Below are 25,555 nucleotides of genomic sequence, written 5' to 3'. Positions count from 1 at the left end.
TACAAAATTTTCAGCAAACCGGCAAAAATGGTGCATAACTTGATTTCTTTTTAAATATAGTTAGACCTTAAAAATTAATGTCATGTCGTACGTAGTTACAAAAAAAAAAAATAGCACTAGATCATCCAAATTATATATCTAGGGTAGAACATATATAACACAAATAAAAATAAAAGAGATATTATAGTGGTGGTGATTTATATCCATTTTTCATATTTAGATATTAATTGTACAAATGAAAGGTAGTAGAAAATCAGATTGGTGGTGTTGGGATTGCACAAATGAAAAGTTTGAAAGAGTAATTGTCAAAATTAAAGAATTTGAAAGCAGAGTTTGCATATGAAAATTATAAGTGAGGTTCTATTGCAATATAAATATTTTATTTGTTTGTGGTAGTTAACTCCCCGACAAATTCGAGTATTCGAAACTTGCGTGCTACAAAATATAATAAAAGTGAAAGTAACATCCCACTTTAGAAACAAACGAAATTACAAGAGTAAGGGACAACTTCGCTCTGTCGTGCAGAGAGGAAAAAACGGGAGATCGAGACCTAGCCGCGTCCCTTTCTCTACTCCATTTTATCTTTCTCATTTTCCTCTAGATCTCTATCCGACACTAGTATATTCTCCTCTTCCATCTCTATCTCCTTAAGAAGAGAAGAGAATGAGAGAGAAAGGAGGGAGCCGAACCAAGTAGAGCCGACCGGAGTCGAGAGCGTGGTATCATCGGAGCTTGAAGCGTATAGTCTCTACCCATCACGATCGAAGTGAGGCGGTGAGTTAATCTGGTCGTCGGAGCGCGGCAGTAACTAGATTCAGCCGTCGGGAGCACGGCGGTGAATAAATCCGGTCATGGAACATAGCGGTTAGTAGATCCGGCCGTTGGAGTGCCACGGTGAGTAAATCGAACCGTCGGAGTGCAGCAGTGCGTGTCAAAGTACGGCGGTGAGTAGTTCGGATCGTTGGAGTGATGCGGTGCGTGTCAAAGCGCGACAGTGAGTAGTTCGGACCGTCAGAGTGCGACGGCTATTGGACGAAAACAAATCAAATCGTGAAGAGAGTTGGAGAATGATGTATTAGAGTGTTTAAGAGTGTAAATAAGTAGGATTAGATGATGAAAGTAGTTTAGATAAATTATTGAGAATAAAAGAGTTTAGATTTAAAAATTAGAGTCATTTGACTCTTGTAATTATATTTTTTATCAATAAAATTATTAGTTGGCATCTAAAATCACTTACTTTAAAAAAATAATAATAATATCCCTGTACTTCTTTTTTTTATCTCCACTCTTATCTTATTGGAATCATTTCAATGTAACTTAGCTCAATTAAATAAAATGAAAACGACCCTGCAATAAAAAGTGTGAATTTGAAAAGGAAGCTTTATAATTTTATTTTCCGAAATTTTTATTTCTACTATATTCATACAAAAAAATAAATCAAAACATTTCAGTTTAGTGAGAATTCGAGATTCACTCAGGCTGCCAATTTATTTAGCGGTTCCAAAGACTGAGGATCGCCAATCTGTCCTACAGCTCAAATAAAATTTCAATTGGCGGAGATGAGGTGGCACATATTTCAAAGAAATCATAAAATTTATGTAAGAAAAAAGAAAAAGAAAAAAATAGGGCCGCCAATTTATTTGGAGGCCCCTAGACTAGAGTTGCAGGATCAATTGATACTCTCTAATCTTTGAGGCCACTGAATGATTTGACGTAGTTTTCGAATTCTCATCAGACGATACTGTTTTGTATTTTTTTTTATTATAGTATAAAATTTCGGTTTTATTTCTCCTCATATCGGAACCTACTCAATTAAAGATATATATTGTGTTTGGAAAATGATACTAATTAAGACGACTCAAGTTTGTTCTCTCTTTTTTTGTCGCAAATTCATAAAAATAAAAATTCAATTGAAATGTGGATTAAATGCAATTATATATTTTTTATTTCTCCATTAGAACTTCATTTAAAACTTTAATTGTAACTTAAAACTCAAATGTCAAAATATATTTTTTAAATATCATCGATATCATTTCTCTGTACATACGTAAAAGATTAAAAAATGTCAACTTTATTTTGATCAGTATTAAACTATTAATGGACAATAAAAATACACTAATGTAGATATTTTTTGAACGTTAGTTGATTTAACTTGTTCATTCATATGAAAACAAAGCAGAAAATACAATTTTTTTATGCATCTAGAAGCCAAGATGTTATTATTGTGATCTAGAAGCCAATCATTTAATGATTGGACCCTGATAATCCCCCCCCCCCCCCCTCCATTCTCATCCTCTCATTATTCTTCCAATTTTATTTGTTCAATCTCGTTCACATTTCTCACGATCTATAAGAAATTTTGCGAATCTAAAACCACGAACGTCTTCTACACAATTTTATCTTTCAAATGAGATCCATGATGACATACTTTCAAGCTCGTCGTCACGCAAGTATTTATACCTCGTAATTTAAGATTTATGCCTAGTATTTTACACATATGACACTGCTGACATTTAAAAGTATTAATATCAAGTATTACAAGTATTTATATCTATGTGGTCAACTATTTTTGTTAGAGAAAGGTTGACGCATGGACGATTGGGGAAGGTTGATGCGGAGATGCGGGGTCCACGATTGGAATAAATACTTGGATTTTTTTCATAAACCATAATTAATAAAACGTTTTTTAGGGAACCAATATGATTGATTTTTTTTTTCAAAAACCATAATGACTGTGGGGTTCCCACGGTCTCATTTTTTTTTTTTTTATAAAACAAAATTTTTTTAAATTTTTTGTATTAAAATATTAGAAATGTTGAATATATTTCTTTGAAAATAGATGAAATATAATATAATTTGATTTATTAGAAAGACTGTAATAAATAACCCGGATCAATATTTTTCAGGTCGGATTTGTCGCGGCTGTAAGAAAAATTAATATATTTCTTTATGTGTTATTAGAAAAAAAATAAAAATGCTTAGATTCTGAGTTATTTATCCCGGTTCAAAAGTCACTTCTAGGTAATTCAGAAAATATTGTGATCCTTCTAGGACATTTAATTTATAAAAAGTTATATCTATTTTGAGATTTCTTTTTGAATAACAATCATTAAATAACTTAAAATTTTTTGTTTTTTTCAAAAATAGATACAACTTTTCATCATGAGTAAAACTTGAATTCCATTTCTGCTCACTCCTGGCTCAAATCCTAACTATGCCACTGGTGCTCAGCCTAGAGCAAGATGGAGGATGTTACTCTTTAACACTGGATCAAAGACTGATTCTTCTTACAAATGGCTATAAACTTTTATAAACATGTTTTCAAATTCTAAGATATATGTAACAGTAACTTTTCATATATATATAGAGAGAGAGAGAGAGAGAGAGAGAGAGAGAGAGATGTGATTACCCAACAAACCAAAATGGGTCGCTCTTCATTGCTCTTGCTGTTCCTAATCTCTGTTTCTCTAGCCATCATTACAAGATCCCAAACTTCAAACCCACAAAATATTACAAGCATTAACATAGGAGCTCTCTACACATACAATTCCATCATTGGTCGCGCTGCTAGACTTGCAATTGAGCTGGCAGTAGAAGATGTGAACTCAGATCGAACCATACTCCCTGACACGAAGCTCAATGTAATCTCACGTGATACCAATTGTAGTGCGTTTCTTGCTACAATTGAAGGTAATGCACCCAACTATTTTTATACTCCTAATGGGATATAATAATGTTTGACATTTTTTTTATTAAATGATGTGGTCTTAGAGTAGTGGATTGGAGAAAAAAAAAATGTAGAATTAATTTGATTTTCAGTGGCTGTACTCTTTGCCAGCCGACCTTAATTAATAAAACGATTTTGCGGGGTCTACATGCAAAAAAAGCTCTATAGTTTTCATGAGGTTTTGATTGGAATATGCATATATCGACTCGAGAGCACTTACTGTTCCTTCTCATCATGTGTTTTTCCTTCAACTTTGAAATCAATTAGAGGCTCGCCTAGCTCACCAAATTCATCTCGGATATATATATATATATATGCATTAAGAGGAGGGATCGAGTTACAACACTCTTGAGTTACAACAAAGTTACAACATCTATTTTTTTTCATTTTCAAAGTCCAAATCATCGATCCAAACCGTTAGATATTCAATCTATATTAAAATGTGCTTGGAGACCAAATTTTACATTTTTTGAAATTTTTTTACTATATATTAAGATGGGTACAAAATCGCTGTTTTTTAATGGTGCAGAATTTTAATAAAAACAGCAATTTTGTACCCATCTTAATAAATAGCAAAAAAATTCCAAAAAATATAAAATTTGGTCTCCAAGCACATTTTAATATAGATTGAATATCTAACGGTTTGAATCGATGATTTGGACTTTGAAAATGAAAAAAATAGATGTTGTAACTTTGTTGTAACTCAAGAGTGTTGTAACTCGATCCCTCCTCATGCATTAATTATATTCGTAGATACATATTCTCGATGGATTAGTCATTAATTCTCTATTCAGAAATTTTCAATCCTAGAGTCCAAACCCTGACCCGTTTGATTTTCTTGGAGATTTAAAAGAGCTTCCTACATGTCATGAATATTGGTAGAATTACCAAAAATTTTAACTACTGATTTGGAAACAAAAATTAATAGCTAATTGACAGCATGCATGCTCATTTTTCTTTTAGGGGCCATTTAATTCTTCACCTAGTTTCATGTTTTCATCATATATTGGTATATATCCCTCTTATACGTACAACATGCAAAACATCAAGTATAGTTCAATAGTTTATCATACATTTCATCAATTGAGAGAAGTTTTTAATATCTTTACCGAATATGGCAGAGGCACAGCATTCAGCAGAATGACGAGCTCTTTCGTATTAATACCTATACTGACTTTGGCAGAGGCATTGCCACAGTTATGTACTTTTAGATTTTGAAATTCTTGTTGGCAGCAGCGGACTCAAAATTTTCGTCAAGGGGCAAAAAAGTAATGAATCGGATTTAAACCCATTAACTAATTAGGTATCCAATTAAAAAAAATAATAACATTTTGACTTATATTTTCTAATGCTCCGACTTATAATTTTTTATCTTTTAACTTATAATTCTAATTATCGATCATAATTCAAGAAATTTATTTTGATTTTATCATTTTAACACTACATTTAACCCTGAATTACAAATTAAACATCCAAATGGAGCAAAAAAAATTTCAAGGAGGAGCAAAGTAGATCAGTACCGATAGATCACCACTAAAACTCAAAATCCAGGAGAGGCGGCTCCCCCTGGTCTACTCTAGGTCCGCCCTTGCTTGTTGGTCATATTTAACTGGGCCTGTTGTCTACAACCCATCGCCAATTCTCTCAAAAAAATTCGTGAACACGGTTAGGGGTGCAAAAAAGGTCATGACTCAAAACTCAATTCGGAATCAGTTCGGATTCAACTCACTATAACTCGAGTTAAAACTGACTCGAGTTTACTAACTCAGTTAATTTATGAGTCGATTCCAAGTTACCCCCAACTCGATTCAGAATCAACTTAATTGGACTCATCACACTAAATCCTAATTCATATATTTCTAATTTTTGTGCCCCCCAAAACCTTATACCTGCTTTTCAAATTGCCACTTAAAATTTAAAAAAAAAAATCAGAAAAGCGACTAAACCTAATCCCCAATTTCCCATTCTCCACTTTGTCTCCGCCTCGCCTTTTTCAGATTATGTACTATTTTGGTATTTTTGTAATTTTTAATTATGTGTTGGCCATTATCTCCTTATGTACCTTTAATTGTGTATTATTTTGATAAACTATGTAATTTTTTTTGTTAGAATTAAATTAGACTGTCTCACTATGTATTACATTATGAATTACGAATCGACTCGCTTCGACTCGAACTGCTCGCAATTTGATTCCAAATCAGAGTTTTTGACTCAAAACTAAATTGGTGACTCAAACTCAACTCCGCTCGTGAGTTCACGAGTTGAATCCAAGTTATCGTCAACTCGGACTCAACTCGGCTCATGAGCAGCCCATTACACAGCCATCGCTAATTTTCTCGCCCATTGCTAAATCCTGAACCTAATAAACCATTGCTAATTCTCTCTCAAAAGAAAAGAAAAATTCATCTAAAAAAACTACGGGGGGCAGGCTGGCGGGGGCGGGCTACGGACTGGTGGGGCTGCATCTGATGCGCTCAGAAGTGCCACTGGCCGCACTTCTAAGCGGGAGATGATGCAACAGTGCTTTGAATGGGGTATTTTGGGAAGAAATGGAGTTGATTATTTTCCATCTGGAAGCGTGGTTGGTCGACTAGAGACTGTAATTCTGTCAGTAATCAGAATATCATATGAGAGGGATAAAACAATTAAGGGGATGTTAATTGATTGTGGGGTTGAGGTGTCTAATGTGCTCGGTGTAACATGGTGAAAATGGAGAAGACTTTCCTGGGATACAGTTTTAAGCTGATGGTAAGGGGTACTCTTCAATCTTATGCAAACTTTATAAATTTCATTTGTGATATTCTAAATATTTATCTTAAAAGGATGTTTGTGTAAATTTACATTTGTTCAACAAGTACTAAGTATAATCTTGACTATGTATGCCACCTTTTTTTTTTTTATAGTAATTAATGTATTTCTTCTATTTATACCACATGTTGCTGATTAAATAGTCCAAATAAGTACAATTTGTCATACGTTTATTTTGCATATATAAAATTTTGTTAATTACTTCATTTAATCTGCCGATGTACAAAAATAAGTTCCATATAATTCTTTATTTTGTATAAGTTATGGTGTATTGTTTCTATTTGCACAAAAGTAATACTATTAGCTGCTATTACTGACTAAAGCATGTTTTACATTCTCGGTCATAAAATTCTTAAAGAGACATGATTGATTAAATAAATCATGTTTTGCTAAAATTCATAAAATTCTGCTATTACTGAATAAAGCATGTTTTTCTATTATGACTAATTTATAAAAAAATGAGCCAATAAATAAAGATTTCAGCCAAAAGTTAGTTTATTGTATGATGATTTGGGCTTATATAGAGCCTTACAAAGCACTCTTACAAATAATCCCCTAGACCATTTCATAATGGCATATTTATCGATAAGCCCCCCAAAACTATTCTAATACAATAAACGATAAAGATAAAAATATCTCAACACTCTCCCTCAAGATGGCCAAAAGATATCCATCAAGCCCATCTTATCACAAAACATATCTAGATCTATTGAGCTAAGTCCTTTGGTGAGACAGTTAGCTATTTGATCTCCAGTAGCTACATGACTCAGCTCCAATAGTTCACTTTCTAGCTTTTTCTTTATGAAGAACCTGTCGATCTCCACATGCTTGGTTCTGTCATGCTGCACAAGATTGTTGGCAATGCTGATCGCTGACTTGCTATTGCACCACAATTTCATTTGAGCTTCATGATTCACCTTGAGCTCTTCTAACAACCTCTTCAGCCACACCATCTCAGCAACTCCCAATGCCATAGCCCTGTACTCGGCTTCTGCTATCGATCTCGAAACAACTGGCTGCTTCTTGCTACCTCAGAATGTGATACACTGCGTCCATATGGTCCTTCCTAGGGTCATGCATGTAGCGGCTCACCACGCTCACTGCAAATGAGATATCGGGACGAGTATATGTCAAATAGATCAATCTGCCTACCAGTCTTTGGTACCTCTCACGATCAACCTGTTCTCTTGCCTCTGCACTCATCTTGGCCTTCACATCAATTGGAGAAACTGCAGGGCCTGTCTCAGTGAGCAGGTCTAGCACATACTTCCTTTGGGACATAACAATCCCTTCGGGGGCACAGGTCACCTCAATACCGAGAAAGTATCTAAGTCGCCCCAAGTCCTTTACCTCAAACTCCTAGCCCAATCTCACCTTCAGCTGAGCGATCTCACTCTCATCATCCCCAGTGATAATCATGTTATCCACATATACGACAAGCATAGTGGTGTGAGCTCCTCGTTGCCTAAAAAACACTGTATGGTCTGCATTGGTCTGCCGATACCCCATGCCTACCATAGCTTTCCTGAACCTGTCAAACCAAGCTCGAGGGGATTGCTTTAGCCCATAAAGAGACTTCTTGAGTCTGCACACCTTACCCACTATCCTTTTCGTGCCAAAACCTGGTGGTATCTCCATGTACACCTCCTCCAACAAGTCACCATGAAGAAAAGCATTCTTCACGTCGAGTTGGTGTAACTTCCACCCCCCATTTGCGGCTAAGGAAACCAATGTTTGTACTGTGCTCATCTTCGCCACGGGTGCAAAGGTCTTATCATAGTCTATACCATAGGTCTGACTGTACCCCTTTGCCACCAATCAGGCCTTGTACCGCTCGACCTTCCCTTCCGGGCTTTGCTTCACTGTGAATACCCATTTGCATCCAACGGTCTTCTTGCTAGGTGGTAGTGACACAAGCTCCCAGGTTTTGTTCTTGGCGAGGGCCTCAAGTTCCTCTAGCATGACTGCTTCCCACTTTGGATCCTCCTTAGCACCCTGCCAACACTTAGGAATAAAGACAATGTCCAAAGATGCAATGAATGCTACATGTACAGGTAATATGTGTGAGTAAGAGACAAAGTTGGCAATGTCATGTGGGAAACCATATCGGTCAGGAGGAATGCCTGCATTCTCGTGAAGAGTCCTCCTTACCGATAAGGGAGTGGGAGGAGTAGAGAGAGGAATCATATCATCTGTGTACTCTGAGTCTGCGGTGGATGGGAAAGGTGTCTCAGGAGTCGAGGTAGGCAGGAACAAGGGACTTGGCACAAGCGTCACTATATGTATTGTTTCCTCATTCTCCTTTTGTCTCCTCGTGTACACTCTCAGCTCCCCCTGAGCCTGAGGTCCACCACCCTCGGTATCAGTCTCCCTTTGATTTGGCACAATGACCGGCTCTATAATCGGCACAACAACCGACTCCACCACAACTGAACAAGGGATAGCCCCTACACTCACCATCTGCTGCATCTCACCACTACTACTACTCTCCCCCTCTCGCCTCATACCTCCAGTATCGAATGAATCCTCAAAGAGTGAGATAACCTCAGAAGTGTAGTATGGCTCAAGCTCTCGAAACGTGACATCCAAACTCACAAACAACCTCTTCTTAATGGGGCTCCAATAGTGGTTTGCTAACGGGTTACTCGTGACTCGTTCCGGGTTACCCGTTAGGGGTAACGGGTAGGACGGGTAAAGAGGTAGGCCGGGTACGGGTAAAACCCGTGACGGGTAGACGGGTAATTTTCCCAAAACCTCTATCCGGTCCGTTTATTACCCGTACCCGTTGCGGGTTGACGGGTACGAGTCCGGTCCGCCCGATTTTTTTTTTCTATTTTCTTCAAAAAATTCAAAATTTTTTGAAGTGAAACGGGTCGGGTACGGGTAACGGGTACGGGTGTGCGGGTAGACGGGTACGGATACAACGGGTTTTTTTTCAAATTAGGTTGTCCGGTCCGTTTATTACCCGTACCCGTCTACCCGTTTGTACCCGGGCAACGGGTACGGGTAGCTCGGGTAGCGGGTAACGGGTACGAGCCGGGCAAAACGGGTTGAACCCGTTAGGGGTTTAGCAAACCAGTAAGCTCCAACACATATACCCATTTTGGGTGACCGAGTATCTCACAAAGACACATTTGACCGCCCTTGGGTCCAGTTTTCCCACATTGAGTCTTCTGTCCTGCACAAAACAGATACATCCAAAGGTCCTCAAAGGAAAGATATCCCCATTCTTACCTTGCCACACCTCAAACGGAGACTTCCACTCCAATACTCATGAGGGTATCCTATTGATCAGTTGCGCAGCGGTCTTGACTGCTTACCCCCACAAGTAGTTCGGTAGATTCATGGCAAACATCATACTCCTAGCTACTTCCAGGAGATGCATATTCTTTCGTTCTGCTACCCCATTCTGCTCAGGTGTGTATGGACAAGTGGTCTGATGCTTTATTCCCTGGGATGACAGATACTCCCCAAAGGCCCTGTTGGTGTACTACGTCCCATTATCAAACCTCAATACCTTTACAACTGCCCCATATTGAGTCTGAACCCCTTTATGAAAATCCCTAAAGCACAAAAGAACCTCACTCTTGTGTTTCATCAAATAAAGCCAAGTCACACGAGAACAACAATCAATGAAAGTCACAAAATATCGAAAACCACTAACAGTAGGTGTAGGACAAGGTCCCCATACATCAGAATGTATCAAATAAAAAGTACTGGAACTCCTAGACTCAGAACTAACATAAGAACTACTAGTATGCTTGCCCAACTCACAAGCATCACAAACAAGTTTATCTTTATTAGCTTTTTCAAATAAAATGGGATACAAACGACTCAAAAGACCAAAAGAAGGGTGGCCCAAACGCCTGTGATGGAGTAGAAACAAATCTTCCACACTACTCCCAACTCCTCCAGGGCTCTCCACAATGGACGAAAGGGCTGAGTCCATCCCATCTCGCTCCATGTACCACAGTCCACTATGCCATGTACCAGTCCCGAGCCTCCTGTCCATCCTCTTCTCCTGGAAGATCACCTTAGGAATATCAAAAGTAACAACACAATTTAGTTGGAGGATAATTACACTTATAGATAAGAGATTTACGGGAAAAGAATGAGCATGCAAAACATTAGACAAAGTTAGAGAGTTGGTACATTTTACTGTAACCTTACCAACCACAAGCCGGGCTGTACCATCAGCTGTCTGGATGCTTTCTAGAGCTGCTAAGCGAGTATAGGAAGAAAACTCCCCAGCAGCACCCGTCACATGCCTAGACGCACCAAAATCAACTATCCACTCGGCTGATCTAGTGGTAGGAATAAAGGCAAGAGCAAGTGAATCATAAGTACCTGTGGCTGACTAAGCAAACAGAGCAAAGTTACCTTTTGATGAAGATGAGGTGGATGCACTATCTCCCACACTCACTGCCTTCTACTTCCTCAGCATCTGAGAGAACCCATCCAAGAGTGTCTGATCCTCCTCGGTGAGATCCCCACTAGCTTCTTGTTCCTCCTCTGCAACCATCAGATGTGCCCGGTTGCCTACTCTTCCACCTCTCCGACCTCCACGGCCGCGACCATGACTCCCAAACTGCCCCCTCCCACCTGTGTCTCTCTCCTTGGGTGTCTTAGGGCAAGCTTGCTTCATGTGACCTACCTCACCACAATTGTAGCACTGTCGAGTCTCGCCTCTGTACCCTGTGTTACCTGAGTTGGAGACTGCTAGAGCTTACTTCACCTGTGCAAGTCCTCCTGCCCCAGCTTGCAGTCCAATCCGGCTCTCCTCATGTATCATAGCCGAGATTGCCTCATCCAGTGAGGGAATCTTCGATTGAGCTAGTAGCACCGCACACCTTGGCTCAAATGCCGAGTTCAACCCCCTCATAAAGTGCATAGTCCTCCTCTGGACTCTATGATCTCCTTTCTTGCACTCGGTGTCCTTGCAGTACGCGGGTGGTGAGAAATGATCATAGTCTGCCCACAGTCGCTCCAGATCTGCGGCATACTTCTGGATCGATCTCTCTCTCTGTGCCACTGCCTCTATCTCCCGCTCGATCTGAAATACCCTCAAGTTGTTGTCGGCTCCTGCATAGATCCTCTGCAGCTTCCCCCAGACATCACTCACGGCCTCTATGCCATCCACCGTGATAGCGATAGATGCGACCATCAAGTTCAGAAGCCAGGTATGCAGCAGGCTATGAGTAGTCTTCCACTTATTGTGCTCAACCGAGTCCTTCACTGGTTCCCCCTTCTCACCTGTCAGATACACCTCCAGGTTCCTTCCTGATAGAGCCCTCTTAACCCGACGTGACTGTTCGCTTACAAAGGTAGGCTACAAAGTCTCAGGTACAGCAAGCTATACCAGTTTAAACCTTGAATCTACTCTCGTCTAGGGTTGCAAGTGCACAACCCTATCCGTATAGTATATTAAGGTATCGATCCTCAGGGACGGTTTAATTCGATTCTAAATTCCTACAAATCCGAGTTAGGTACTAGAAGTGTGAAGAGTTGGGTTTGGTTTGTCTATATTTCCTAATTTCAAGTAGCAATTCGATTAATAGTGAATGAAAACAATTAAAGGTTTTAGTCTTGAACAATGATAAAAGGGGCGCTCCCAGGGTTTCAGGTTTCATCTCAAACTTTGCCTTCTCTGGACCTATCATTCGACTCGCATCATCTCTGATGCGACCCGTTTGATGCGACTCGCATCATCTCTGATGCGGGTCGCATGGCCCTCGAGCAGAGCTGACATGTGTTTGTATCTAAGTTGATTTCTTGTGCGAGGCTTCGACCTGTGGCTCTCACCTACTGGTATCTAACCTAAATTGATTGTCTGGTTTGCTAGAAGTATCCACAACCTTTCAATTATGGAAAATTCACCTCTCGGCTACTATTGATCATAAATCTACTTTAAATACTAAATCTCAATTGCAAGAAACATCAAGGTCAAATTACTAGAAGAGATGCTATAAACATCTAACAGTAGACAATCAAGAATCAATCAAGCAATCAAAATCAAGCAATCAATGAATACTCAAACAAAGAATCACACAAGTTCAAACTTAGATCAAATCAACATGCAACTCAAAGACAAAGTTATGAGACTACATCCTAACCCTAGGAACTAAAGATCTACTCAGTCATGATGAAACAAAGCATAAAAGAGAGATAGAATAGGCAGATCATGATGAAGCTCGAAGATCCAAGGTGGATTGGAGAGGATCTTGCAATCTTCTCTTCTCCTCTTCTTCAAGTAAGCTCCAATCTCCTTCTTCTCTCTTGATCTCTGCTCTCTAAGTGTTCTGGAATGTATGGGGGAAAAAGCTCCCGAAATTCTGGCATAGGACCTCCTTATATAGGCAACAGATCTGACTTGGGCTTTGCTGTCTGCTCTGGAAGCTCGCGATGCGACCTGCATCAGGTCTGATGAGGGTCGCATCGGCTCTGATAAGGGTCGCATCGACTCTGATGAGGGTCGCGTCGACTCTGATGAGGGTCGCGTCAGATGTGATGAGGGTCGCGTCAGATGTGATGAGGGTCGCATCAGATGTCTCAGAATTCAGTAACTTCCCTGATTTTGCCCGTTTTCGCCTGATTCCTGCAAAGTAAGAACCAAAACATAGCAGTACCACATTCTATGGATATTCAATGTAAAAGACACCATTTGTTGGTTCAAAACATAGATTTTTGTATGGAAACAAGTCGAAATAATAGGTCTAATAAAGTGATATCAAATTCCCCCAAGCTTAACATTTGCTTGTCCTCAAGCAGAGATCTGTTCTTTGTTACCGGGTTGGACTCTAAATGCAAGTTAAGTTCCTAAATGTGAAAATTTACATGAATTGCTTAAATCAAGAGCTTCGAGAATCTTTATGGTACGATTTGGACTTTCCTTGATCAATTTTGATTCACCCCACAAATTGACTAATCAAACTTCAAGTTCTAGAATGTTTTAATACTTGCAAAGCTGAATACTCGAATTGATCAATCTATCATTCTTTTACTAAAATCAAGGTCTCATTTGTGGAGATTTTCCCTTTTTCTCCCCCAAGCTTGGAACAAGCTTAGGTTAGCAAGTCGCGGACTTCGTGTGTTGATATATGCAAAAGTTATTTTTCTTTTCTAAATTTGGGAGACGAGCTCAAAGGCGCCCAATAGGACTTATTGCCAGTACTCTTATTTTCTCCATCCTTTCTTTTTTTTTTAATTTGGGAGACGAGCTCAAAGGCGCCCAATAGGACTTATTGCCAGTACTCTTATTTTCTCCATCTTTTTATTTTTTTATTCTTTTGCTTTTGCACATATACCATGAATACACACATCCATTGGTATTCATTCATACCAATGAATATCCAAATCCCCATTTCCCTATTTAAAAGGCACAGTTCAGTTTCAAAAATTGATTTTTGATACAATTCAAGTTTTCATCCTTTCAAGTTCTCAAAACATCCCTTCCTAATCAGTTCTTTGATCAATTATGAGGTTAGTTCTAATTTTTCAAAGTCATCCAAATCACAACCAAAATTGTTCAAACAAGTCCTTAACCCAAGCAATCACACAAATTTATCACCTAAAAATGCAAATTTTGGAAAAATAAACATGACCTAAATGCAGATACAGTTTTCTTCTATTCACCCCCCCAACCTTGAATGAAGCATTGTCCTCAATGCTTGAATTCACACAAGAAAAAGTAAAATAGAAGAAAATATGGAAACTAACCAGACATGGAGTGGGGGGTGAGGCGGGGGCGTCTCACTGATTGGTGGGAGGTGGATCAGGCGACACTGGGGGAAGCACCCACTTCTGTGGTACACGGACCATGCGATCAAGCCCTTGCATCAGGAGAATCCACAAGATTTCTTTCAAGGTCATGATAGAGCACCTGATCGCACCTGTGTTAGCTTTCATTTTCTCCAAGAGCGTGGCAGTCCGATCGGGTTTGAGATCTGCACTTATGATTACAAGACAAGATTTATCTGGGACTAGGAACTCATACCTGAAGTTAAAGCTAGCTTGGAGATTCTTGAGTTCAAAAGTCGGCGCCTCTGGTTGGGCTTTGACACAACCCGCGTCTGGTGCAATCGGCTCGCGTACGGATCCCGCGTGGGTTTCATCCAACCCGCTTCCTCTGGTCTCCAAGTCTTCAGGTCGTGGCACGCGACTCGCGTGAGATTCATGCAGCCCGCATCCAGGTTCCTCCAGGTCAACAGTTGTCACCTCTGCTCCATACACTGGTTCTAACTTGTTTGTTTCAACCTGCAACTCATCAGGGTAATTTTTAACTGAACTCTCGTATCCCTCGCGGAGTTGTCCCTTAGCCAATTGATCCATTAGCGTATTCATCATCTTGCTTCGAGCAGCTAATTGGGCATTGATCGCTTGCATCTGCTCGAGCATCATCTGATTCATCTTCCCTTGCTGGTGCATGAAGTCACTCACAGCGGGATCAATGTACGGCTCGGGTGGATCAGATTGAAATGCGTGGTTGTTCGAGTTGTTGAATGGTGCATTGTTGTAGAAATTGCGATTGTAGGTGCTGAGATAGTTGACCTGCTCGGGTTCCTCATCCCATTCTGCCAGTGGGCAAGACTCGTAAGAATGCCTCATGTCCCCACACATGACACATGGCTGTGGTCGATGGTTACCGACTGCCTTCATGCTCATTTTGATTAGAGCCTCTTGCATGGCTTCCTCCAGCTCGGCAGCTCTAGCAGATAGAGCTGTGATCTGATCAACCCTGTATCGACCGCCTCCTCCTCCTCGAGAATTGTCGTGACCGGACCACTGTTGGTATCTTGCCATAGCATCTTGAGCTTCTCTGTCTCTTCCACGCGAGTCGCGTCGGTTGTGATGCGGGGCGCGTCGAGAGGTGGTTGTGCAGGAACAGCTGTGTTCCTGTGGTAAGAGAAAAATAAAAGAAAAAGATACAAATTAAAATCTAGATTAACTTGGATAAGCAAAAATCTAGAAAAGAATTAATAGCCGTCCCCGGCAACGGCGCCAAAAACTTGTTCGCTTACAAAGGTAGGCTACAAAGTCTCAGGTACATCAAGCTATACCAGTTTAAACCTTGAATCTACTCTCATCTAGGGTTGCAAGTGCACAACCCTATCCGTATAGTATATTAAGGTATCGATCCTCAGGGACGGTTTAATTCGATTCTAAATTCCTACAAATCCGAGTTAGGTACTAGAAGTGTGAAGAGTTGGGTTTGGTTTGTCTATATTTCCTAATTTCAAGTAGCAATTCGATTAATAGTGAATGAAAACAATTAAAGGTTTTAGTTTTGAACAATCATAAAAGGGGCGCTCCCAGGGTTTCAGGTTTCATCTCAAACTTTGCCTTCTCTGGACCTATCATTCGACTCGCATCATCTCTGATGCGACCCGTTTGATGCGACTCGCATCATCTCTGATGCGGGTCGCATGGCCCTCGAGCAGAGCTGACATGTGTTTGTATCTAAGTTGATTTCTTGTGCGAGGCTTCGACCTGTGGCTCTCACCTACTGGTATCTAACCTAAATTGATTGTCTGGTTTGCTAGAAGTATCCACAACCTTTCAATTATGGAAAATTCACCTCTCGGCTACTATTGATCATAAATCTACTTCAAATACTAAATCTCAATTGCAAGAAACATCAATGTCAAATTACTAGAAGAGATGCTATAGACATCTAACAGTAGACAATCAAGAATCAATCAAGCAATCAAAATCAAGCAATCAATGAATACTCCAACAAAGAATCACACAAGTTCAAACTTAGATCAAATCAACATGCAACTCAAAGACAAAGTTATGAGACTACATCCTAACCCTAGGAACTAAAGATCTACTCAGTCATGATGAAACAAAGCATAAAAGAGAGATATAATAGGCAGATCATGATGAAGCTCGAAGATCCAAGGTGGATTGGAGAGGATCTTGCAATCTTCTTTTCTCCTCTTCTTCAAGTAAGCTCCAATCTCCTTCTTCTCTCTTGATCTCTGCTCTCTAAGTGTTCTGGAATGTAAAGGGGGAAAAAGCTCCCGAAATTCTGGCATAGGACCTCCTTATATAGGCAACAGATCTGACTTGGGCTTTGCTGTCTGCTCTGGAAGCTCGCAATGCGACCTGCATCAGGTCTGATGAGGGTCGCATCGACTCTGATGAGGGTCGCGTCGACTCTGATGAGGGTCGCGTCGACTCTGATGAGGGTCGCGTCAGATGTGATGAGGGTCGCATCAGATGTCTCAGAATTCAGTAACTTCCCTGATTTTGCCTGTTTTCGCCTGATTCCTGCAAAGTAAGAACCAAAACATAGCAGTACCACATTCTATGGATATTCAATGTAAAAGACACCATTTGTTGGTTCAAAACATAGATTTTTGTATGGAAACAAGTCGAAATAATAGGTCTAATGATCGGCGTAAAGCGCAACACAAGTTTCGGTACGCTTGGGAGCGTACCTTTTAAACCTCGGTTACACCTTCCGATTAGGGTTGCAAGTGCACAACCCTATCGAGGAATATAATCGGGTATCGATCCACAGGGACGGTTTCTTTATCTAAAATTTTACTTAGCTTAGCTAAAGACTAGAAGTGAGAAAAAGGGGTTTTGGTGTTTAATTTTCCTAAGGAATCAACTCAAGCAATCACACAATGATATAGAATAGTAAATGTGCAAGAAAAGGTATAAACTGTGTTTTGATTTGGGATAAAAGGTGTTTCAAGGGTTTCAGACTTCATCTCTGATTTGCCTCTAGTGGTACGGCCCTTACCAAGTTGGTACGGCCAGGCCGCACCAACCTGGTATGACCAAGCCGTATGGGGCTTGGTACGGGTAGGCCGCACCACTCTTGTAAGGGCCGTACTGGTTTACCAGAACAAAGCTTACAAGTTCGAGTTGATGTATTTCTTGCTGGTACCTCGTATTAAACTCTTGATAAAGGTTCAATTGACCATACCTAAGGTTCCTAAACCTCAACTCTCATTTGTTGGTTCAAGATCTAAGTTTTGGATTCAATTCTTCACCTTCTAGGGTTTCTAAACCTCAACTCTCGTGTTTTGGTCCAGATCCTCTAGTTGATTGATTGGAGATCTAAGGTAACCTCTAATCTGTCGATTAGAGGAGAATTCAACCTTTCGGCTTCAATTCGATCAAGTCTACCTAAAGGGATTGGTTTGGTTGAGAGAAGGCAATGGTCACATGACCTTGTTAGGGTTGATCTACCACTATAGGCACACCACATGCAATCACAGCAACACAAAGCAATCAAGACAAGCAAATTCACAATCAAATCAATCACAAGAGTTCATACAAGATCCAAATCAAGAAAAGCAACACAAATCAAGAAAATCCATCTACAAACCCTAGAAACGAAAGTCTACTACTCACAAGTCATGGATCTGTCCAGATATACAAGAAAAGAGATAGAGAAAGTCATGAAAGAACTAGATTGAAGATCGGGAATGGAGAAGGTGTAGATCCGTCGATTCTCGCCTCTTCCTCTTCCTTGATCTTCTCTTCTTGCTCCTTTACTCTCTTTCTCTCTTTCACTGAGCTCTCAATCTGGAATGAAGTGGAATACTCGAAAATGGAAAGATCCCCCGCTATATATAGCCTCTGCCAAGATTTGAATTCTGTCAGGCGGCACCTATGTACGGCCCGTACCAATTTGGTACGGCCAGGCCGTACAAGGTGGGAAGAAGGCTGAAACGGCTAAGTTTGGTACAGGCCGTACCAAGTTTGGTAAGGGCCGTACCAAGGTGTCCAAAAACGCCGTTTCTTCGTGTATTTTGCTCCAATCCTGCAGAAAACAAACAAACTCTCAGCAGTACCAAATTCTAAGAATATATCAATGAAATACACATGATTTTGACAATTTAGAACGTGAATTTGGTACGAAATCAAGTCAAATATAGGCTAAATATGCGAGGTATCATCTAATAAAGTGATATCAGCGACCAGCTCAAATACGTGGCTGATCCATCAAGTTTCAGCTCCACATTCTGAAGATCTAGCTTGACCTGCACCGGAGCAGGTGCTGAGACCGCAGTCTTGGTCGAGGCACTAGCTCCCTGTATGAGCCCGACCAAGACCTTCAGAACCTCAGGATCGATCTTGCCTAGACACTCCAATCCCGTACCTCCCGTGCCATCTCCTGACATCCTCAAACACCTTCCTCCTCTTCCAAACCCAATCTTGCACCCTCAAGATCTAGATCTTACTCATTTCCCCCTCGCTTCCTTTTCTTGACCCGATCTTGATTTATCCAGTCATCAAAGATCGAGATCCAAACCCGATCAACCCTCCTGCGGGTATCGTGGGGTATAGGCCCCCCACGCCAGCCGACCTCAATCAAACAAACAAGCCTAGGTGGTGGTCGGCCTAAAGAAGAAGCAGCTAGAGAGAAGAGAAGGGAAACCGGTTGGAGAGAGAAAGGCGGCTGCTACAGTAATGCGGTGCTACAGTGACGTCTATACCATAAAGATTTCAGCCAAAAGTTATTTTATTGATTAATGATTTGGGCTTATATAGAGCCTTACAAAGCACTCTTACAAATAACTCCCTAGACTATTTCATAATGGCCTATTTACCGATAGACCCCCCAAAACTATTCTAATACAATAAACGATAAAGATACAAATATCTCAACAATAAATAAGACCGAAAGTAATACTATGATTGTTTAAATTAAATGTTGTCTATAATTTCTTACTTGTATAAATTACAATGTATAAAAATATGTTGCTATATGGACAAAAGAACTACTATAATATGTTATGATCAATTACTAACTAAAATATATTTTATCTAGCAAAAGATCATGTCAACTTAACAAATAAATTTTTTCTCAAAGAGACATAGGTAGTTCAAATCAAATTTTATTTGTGTTGATTTAAGAGATAATTTTTTTGTCATAATTTTTTTTTGCCTACCTCTGATGAAAATCCTGGCTATGTCCCTAGACTTTGCCCTCCTTGGTACTAAATGTTTTGCACATCTGTTACAACCATCTATTTTCTAAGAGTAAACATGTAAAAACTAAAGTCCTAACAATTTTGGTTTATTTTGCTGGATCAAAAGATAAAGAAAAATCAGCAAATCTTTCATGGAGGTATGTGTAAATTTGCATTTCCATATCTATACACACAGAAGTGCCATCATTTAATAAAAAAGCTTTCGACTGTCTATGCATGTTTCTTTCTCTTTTTAAATCTTTGTGGATCTTCTCCTAAAAATCATCTGATTCTTTTCTTGGTACCCTTTCTGTTTATTGTGGTTGTTTTGTGAGGAATCCTTTTCTTTTCTTGTTCACACTGAACTTTTTGGTTCGTTGAGGAAGCCTTCATCCATATTTAGTTCCTGTGGGATCTCAACCCATAACCTCTTAAAAGTTATCTTAGTATATCACTTGAGCTACTTGGTCATTTGAGCCAATGTATTTTCATCTATTATGCTATGGGATTGTATTAACAACCTGCGTATACCTATCAGGTATACTAGATTTGTTAGGTTGCAGCCTAGGGGGCCTTGCTGATATGGTCTTAAACTTTTATGATACCATGATAGTGAAATTAGGAGCACTAACCAAGCTCTGAATTAGAATCAAATTCCTACAAGGTGGTGAGCAACTAAATAAAAAATAAAAATGCATAAGCAAATAGAAATATATGTCCTTTTGTGTTCAAAACCTTTCTAACAATTTTTTTGCTACACATTCTTGTTCTGGTCATGATTCTCTCCAGCATTACAAGTACTAGAGAAGAATGTGGTGGCAATCATTGGCCCACAATCATCAGGAGGCAGTCACATACTCTCCCATGTGGCGAACTCACTACAAGTACCATTAGTCTCATTCTCTGCAACCGACCCGACTCTCTCCTCCCTAGAATTCCCCTACTTCCTCCGTGCCACTCAATCTGACCAGTATCAGATGCGCGCCATAGCCGACATTATAGACTTCTTCCAGTGGCGTGAGGTCACCGCAATTTATGTTGATGATGACTATGGACGTAATGGTATTGCCGCCTTGGGTGATGAACTGGCGCTCAGAAGGGCAAAGATTTCATACAAAGCGGGTTTTGCACAGGCCATGGATCAGACTGATATCACTGACTTGCTTCTACGGGTCAATTTAATGGAATCACGAGTTTATGTCCTGCATGTGAACCCAGATTCAGGTCTGACCGTCTTTTCTGTTGCTCAAAAATTACGCATGACAGGACCTGGTTACGTTTGGATCGTAACTGATTGGCTGGCTGCAGTCTTGGATTCTAATGGGTTCGGATTAGGATATGGATACAGGTCAGTGGATGCCGACCCAAAAGTTCTTAATCTGATACAAGGGTCAATTTTGCTGAGAGGTCATACACCAGATTCAGATCTCAAGAAGAAATTTGCATCAAGATGGAGAAACAAAACAGGCAATACAGCTACTGGGTCCAACCTCAATGCGTACGGTTTGTATGCTTATGATTCAGTGTGGTTAGTGGCACATGCAATTGATCAATATTTAAAAACGAATGGAAACAGAATAAATTTCTCAACTGACCCAAGTTTGCATGATGTGAATGGAAGCGCTTTAAACCTGGCAATTTTGAAAATCTTTTATGGTGGTGAGGGCGTACTACAAAATCTGTTGAGCACAAACTTCACAGGTGTTACTGGACAGTTTCAGTTTGGCGCAAATCGGGACCTGATCCGCCCCGCATATGATATCATCAATGTGGTGTCTACTGGGCCACGATTGATTGGTTACTGGTCAAATTACTCGGGTCTATCTGTAGTTTCACCCGAAATCCTGTATGAAAAGCCACAAAACTTTTCAGGTCAGTCCCGTAGGCTATATGATGTGATATGGCCTGGTGGGACCACGAAGCAACAACGTGGTTGGGTTTTCCCAAACAATGGCCAGCCCTTGCGAATTGGAGTGCCAAACAAGGCCAGCTTTAAGCAGTTTGTGTCAAGCGGGTCTAATTCTAAATCCAACAGCAATGCTAGTGGGTTCTGTATTGATGTTTTTAATGCAGCAATCAAGTTATTGCCATACCCAGTGCCTTGTTCTTTTGTACTGATTGGAAGTGGTACTGATAACCCGAATTATGATCATATAATTAATATGGTTGCTCACAATGTACGCGCTCTTTCTTTCTGCCCCCCCCCCCCCCCCCCCCCCCCCCGTAACACACATACACACACACTTGCCGCATGGTAGCCAACTGAACAACTTTAATTGGCATTAGGAGCTAAGACTACCATATGAGTCAAATGCTATAGCCTGTATTGGATAAGTCCTGGTTGAAATGCCGGTCAGATATACGTCGAAATTCCCAATACCATACCAGAGTGATATCAATGCCGTGCCAATTAGACTCGGTACCAAGACAGTCCATTTTTGGTACATAATACCTGTATGAAGGTATTAACTGATGGCTAACTAACAAGACCAACAAGAACTGAATGAATTGGTATCATGTGGTATGCTTGATACCAAGACATAGAGGTGACTTATCAGCAAGGTTCTGGTATTGATCTGTACATGTACTATATAAATTGTACGTGAAGTTGGTCCAGTGGGTATAGCTTATGACATATCAAATAGCATTTAACTCTACTTATTCACTTGAGATCTTGAGATCTTATCTACTTTTAAACTTGACAGGAATTGGACGCTGCAGTGGGGGACATAGCGATAGTGAAAAACCGAACAAGGATAGTGGATTTCACACAACCTTATGCTGAAGCAGGTTTGGTGATAGTTGCACCAGTTAAGCACGACAGCTCAGGTGCATGGGCCTTTCTAAAACCATTTACACTCCCAATGTGGTGTGTTATTGTTGTGTTTTTCCTATTTTTTGGTGTTGTTATTTGGATTCTCGAACGCAGAACCAACAAGGATTTCCATGGACCACCACAAGAACAAGTTTCCACTATATTTTGGTGAGCAATCAGTTCCTACCTATTCTTTTTTTTTGCCAAGTTACCATCTTTTCAATGTCTTGTAGCAGCAGTGGAGATTGGACATTACCGTTAAAGCACATTACAATTTTTATGACATTATTAGCAAATGTATTTTTTTTTTATTTGTATAATTTGTTTTAATTTTCTATTGAGTTCCTTTTCAAAAAAAAAAAATCTATTGATTTGTTTTCTTCATTCTGCAGGTTCAGTTTCTCCACTATGTTCTTTGCACACAGTATGTCCTCTTCCTTCATCTCTGACTTGAATAAATAATAACAAGGCAGAAGAAATGAGTATTCTTCCATGTGATACCACAAACCATGACACAAACCCTAGAAAACAGTGTAGGTCAACGTACAACCAGAAATTGAAAAATGATAGAAATAAAACTAGGGAGAGGGGCTTTCTGGGTACTTTGAATAAACTTTGTGATGAATATTTTTCCAACACTTGTGATGGCACATAGGACCTGTTTTCAGGGGCATGCTTGATAATATTTGGTATTGTCACAGAGTATATTTTTAGAAATAAAAGAAAATTACTAAGTATATAATATTGTTTTGGCTTTGTTGTATTGCAATTGTAGAAGAGGACATAGAATCTGGGCTTGGCCGGTTTGTGCTGATCGTGTGGTTGTTTGTGGTCTTGATTGTTACATCCAGCTACACTGCATCTCTCACATCAATCTTAACTGTGCAACAACTCTCCTTTGGCATCAAAGGCCTTGATAGCCTAATAGCCAGTCGTGATCCTATTGGGTATTATAAAAACTTCTCATTATTATTGTTAACTTGTGTTTGGAATGAATACATCCAAAACTAACATTCTGGTCTAGATTCTAATGTGTTCATTCCATTTGAATAGAACACTTGTGGATTTAAAAACAGTCATGTTTCTAAGAAAGTACTAGGTACATTCAGTTTCTTCTGCATATACAGGTAATGGTGCAAATAAAAGGAAACCTTGAATTTTATTGGAGTAGCTTGTAGTTACAAAAAGTAGACAATTCCTGGTCAGCTTGTAATCAGTCATTTTGGTGGAACACTTATAATTCAAAAATCCACATATTCATTGTTAGCACTGAAAAAATAAATTAATTTTCATTATATAGAGGAAAGAGTTGCTAGTAAGCATTGATGTTGAAAGATTACTTTTGTAGAATATATCAGTCAAAAAGAAGCTCATTCCCATCAGCATTCTTTAATCTATGTCTATCTTACCAAGAGGTCACGGCAGGGATCGCAATCATACAACTCCAATTATTAAGGGACTAAAATGGAAAAATTATCTTCAAGGGCTGTAAAGGAAAAAGGATGATATTTTAGAGACCGGCTCTTTTCTTTTTAGTACCATACCTACATCATGAATCTTTAGATATAAAAGATTCAACATTTTCTGACAGGTACCAGGTTGGTAAATTCACAAAGAATTACCTCATAGAGGAGCTGAACATACCTGAGTCAAGGCTTGTGCCTCTAACTACTATTGAAGAGTATGCTGATGCCCTGACACGTGGGCCCCAGGGAGGTGGTGTCGCGGCAATAGTTGATGAAAGCCCATATATTAAGATTTTCCTCAAAAGTTATTGCAACTTTCGCATTGTTGGTCAGGAGTTCACCCGAGAAGGATGGGGTTTCGTAAGTCTCTTTTTAAGACTTATTGCAAAGTATATAGTAAAATTTCAATTTGAAGATATGTTTATAAACTCTTAAAATCATTTACAGTTTGAAAACACTCAATAATTCAAATTTCAAAGGCAAAATAGTGTCCATATTTTAAAGAGGGTTGAAATAACTTTACATTTGGTGCTCCCACTAATCCTCTCTTTTATAAACTTTTAATCAAACTCTAAAGCTGAAATGTCAAATAAAATGGTGAAATGTGATGCATGTCATTTCTTCTATGCACACTTAAAAATTACAAAATCTTCTGTATAAATCTAATGGTATAGATAATTGTAGAAATTAATTTTACAATTTCTTGGTCGTGACAACAAAGTTGAGATGCCATAATATTTTATGTACGTCAGAGTCAATAATATAGGTCAAATTGAACAGTTTTCACGAACAGTAGCATGAAAAATGGAGGCAACCACACCTACCTTTTTTGAAAATACAGTTTTTTTAGGATCATAGATTAATAACATACATATGCTTGAGACTACTTGTGTAATCTACAAGACTACAAGTAATACATGTATTTGAATCATACCATTTAATCATGTATATTTCTCTTAATAGGCATTTCAAAGAGATTCTCCGCTAGCAGTTGACCTCTCAACTGCTATTCTGACGCTGTCAGAGAGTGGAGAACTCCAGCGCATTCATGACCAATGGCTGAACAGCTACGATGGGTGCAGTTCTGAGGATACAGATATCGAGTCAATTCGTCTAAGTCTAAGCAGCTTTTGGGGCCTTTTTTTACTATGTGGTGGGGTTTGTTTTTCGGCATTAATTATATATTTTATAAAGATATGTGTTCAGTTTAAAAATAGAACAAGCCATACAAGAGAAAATGAACCTTTGCCTGCTGAAAAAACGCTGCCATGTGTCAACCAGCCAAGACGGCTCACTAGTTTGTGTAGTTTGAAAGATTTGATCAAGTTTATGGATACCAAGGAAGCCTGATCTGAAGAAGAGATAAAAGAGCGGAGAGGTGAAAAAGTCAATTACGAGAAAATATAGTGATAATGGTCACCAAACCTCACAAATTTCTATTGATTAAATATTTTTGTGTAATATGTATGCTGGGTTCTTGTTTATAATATATAGTTTGGAAGTTCTTTATTGATATTGAATTGTGAAGGGGCAAAAGATTTGGAAAACATAATCGCCAGTGAAGATTAGGATATGTTTGGATGAAGTGAGAATAGCTAGAATAGGGAGCTATTCGAGAATAGAGGCTATTCGGAATAGCAATATGCATCCAAATAATATTTTTGCTATTTGAAACAATGATAATAGTTGCTATTCTCTATTCTTTGTAAATGTTGGAATAACTACTATTCGAAAATGTGAAAAGAGAGAGAAAAAATGTTTCCTTCTCGGATTTCGTCCCGAAATGACAAAATTGACACAACTT

General features: G+C 39.4%; 1 protein-coding gene across 3 annotated transcripts; it reads left to right on the top strand.

Moving 5' to 3' along the window:
* Window positions 1–3,349: 3,349 nt before the first annotated feature.
* LOC144562235 (glutamate receptor 3.5-like) lies at window positions 3,350–25,264 on the top strand. Of its 3 annotated transcripts, none has more exons than XM_078311424.1 (7): window positions 3,350–3,690; window positions 20,260–21,647; window positions 22,176–22,453; window positions 22,678–22,709; window positions 23,064–23,232; window positions 23,877–24,111; window positions 24,715–25,264. In XM_078311424.1, exons 1-7 carry the CDS (start codon window positions 3,423–3,425, stop codon window positions 25,099–25,101), a joined length of 2,757 nt encoding a protein of 918 aa, XP_078167550.1. In that variant the 5' UTR covers window positions 3,350–3,422; the 3' UTR covers window positions 25,102–25,264. The 3 variants fall into 3 exon arrangements, with proteins under 3 accessions (XP_078167550.1, XP_078167549.1, XP_078167551.1); XM_078311423.1 differs by having other exon boundaries at window positions 3,351–3,690; window positions 23,061–23,232; XM_078311425.1 differs by lacking the exon at window positions 3,350–3,690 and adding an exon at window positions 6,152–6,475 and having other exon boundaries at window positions 23,061–23,232.
* Window positions 25,265–25,555: the final 291 nt, after the last annotated feature.

This window comes from Carex rostrata, chromosome 11, assembly GCF_964058835.1.
Source record: "Carex rostrata chromosome 11, lpCarRost1.2, whole genome shotgun sequence".
In the NCBI taxonomy this organism is placed as follows: domain Eukaryota; kingdom Viridiplantae; phylum Streptophyta; class Magnoliopsida; order Poales; family Cyperaceae; genus Carex; species Carex rostrata.
This window is presented reverse-complemented; position numbering and strand designations above follow the sequence as displayed.

Bases quoted from the DNA above. Each gene is read 5' to 3' on its own strand.
- LOC144562235 (XM_078311423.1), top strand. From the start codon at position 3,423: ATGGGTCGCTCTTCATTGCTCTTGCTGTTCCTAATCTCTGTTTCTCTA. The intron at 3,691-20,259 runs GTAATGCACCCA...GATTCTCTCCAG, and splicing joins GTTTCTTGCTACAATTGAAG to CATTACAAGTACTAGAGAAG. The intron at 23,233-23,876 runs GTATTATAAAAA...ATTTTCTGACAG, and splicing joins GCCAGTCGTGATCCTATTGG to GTACCAGGTTGGTAAATTCA.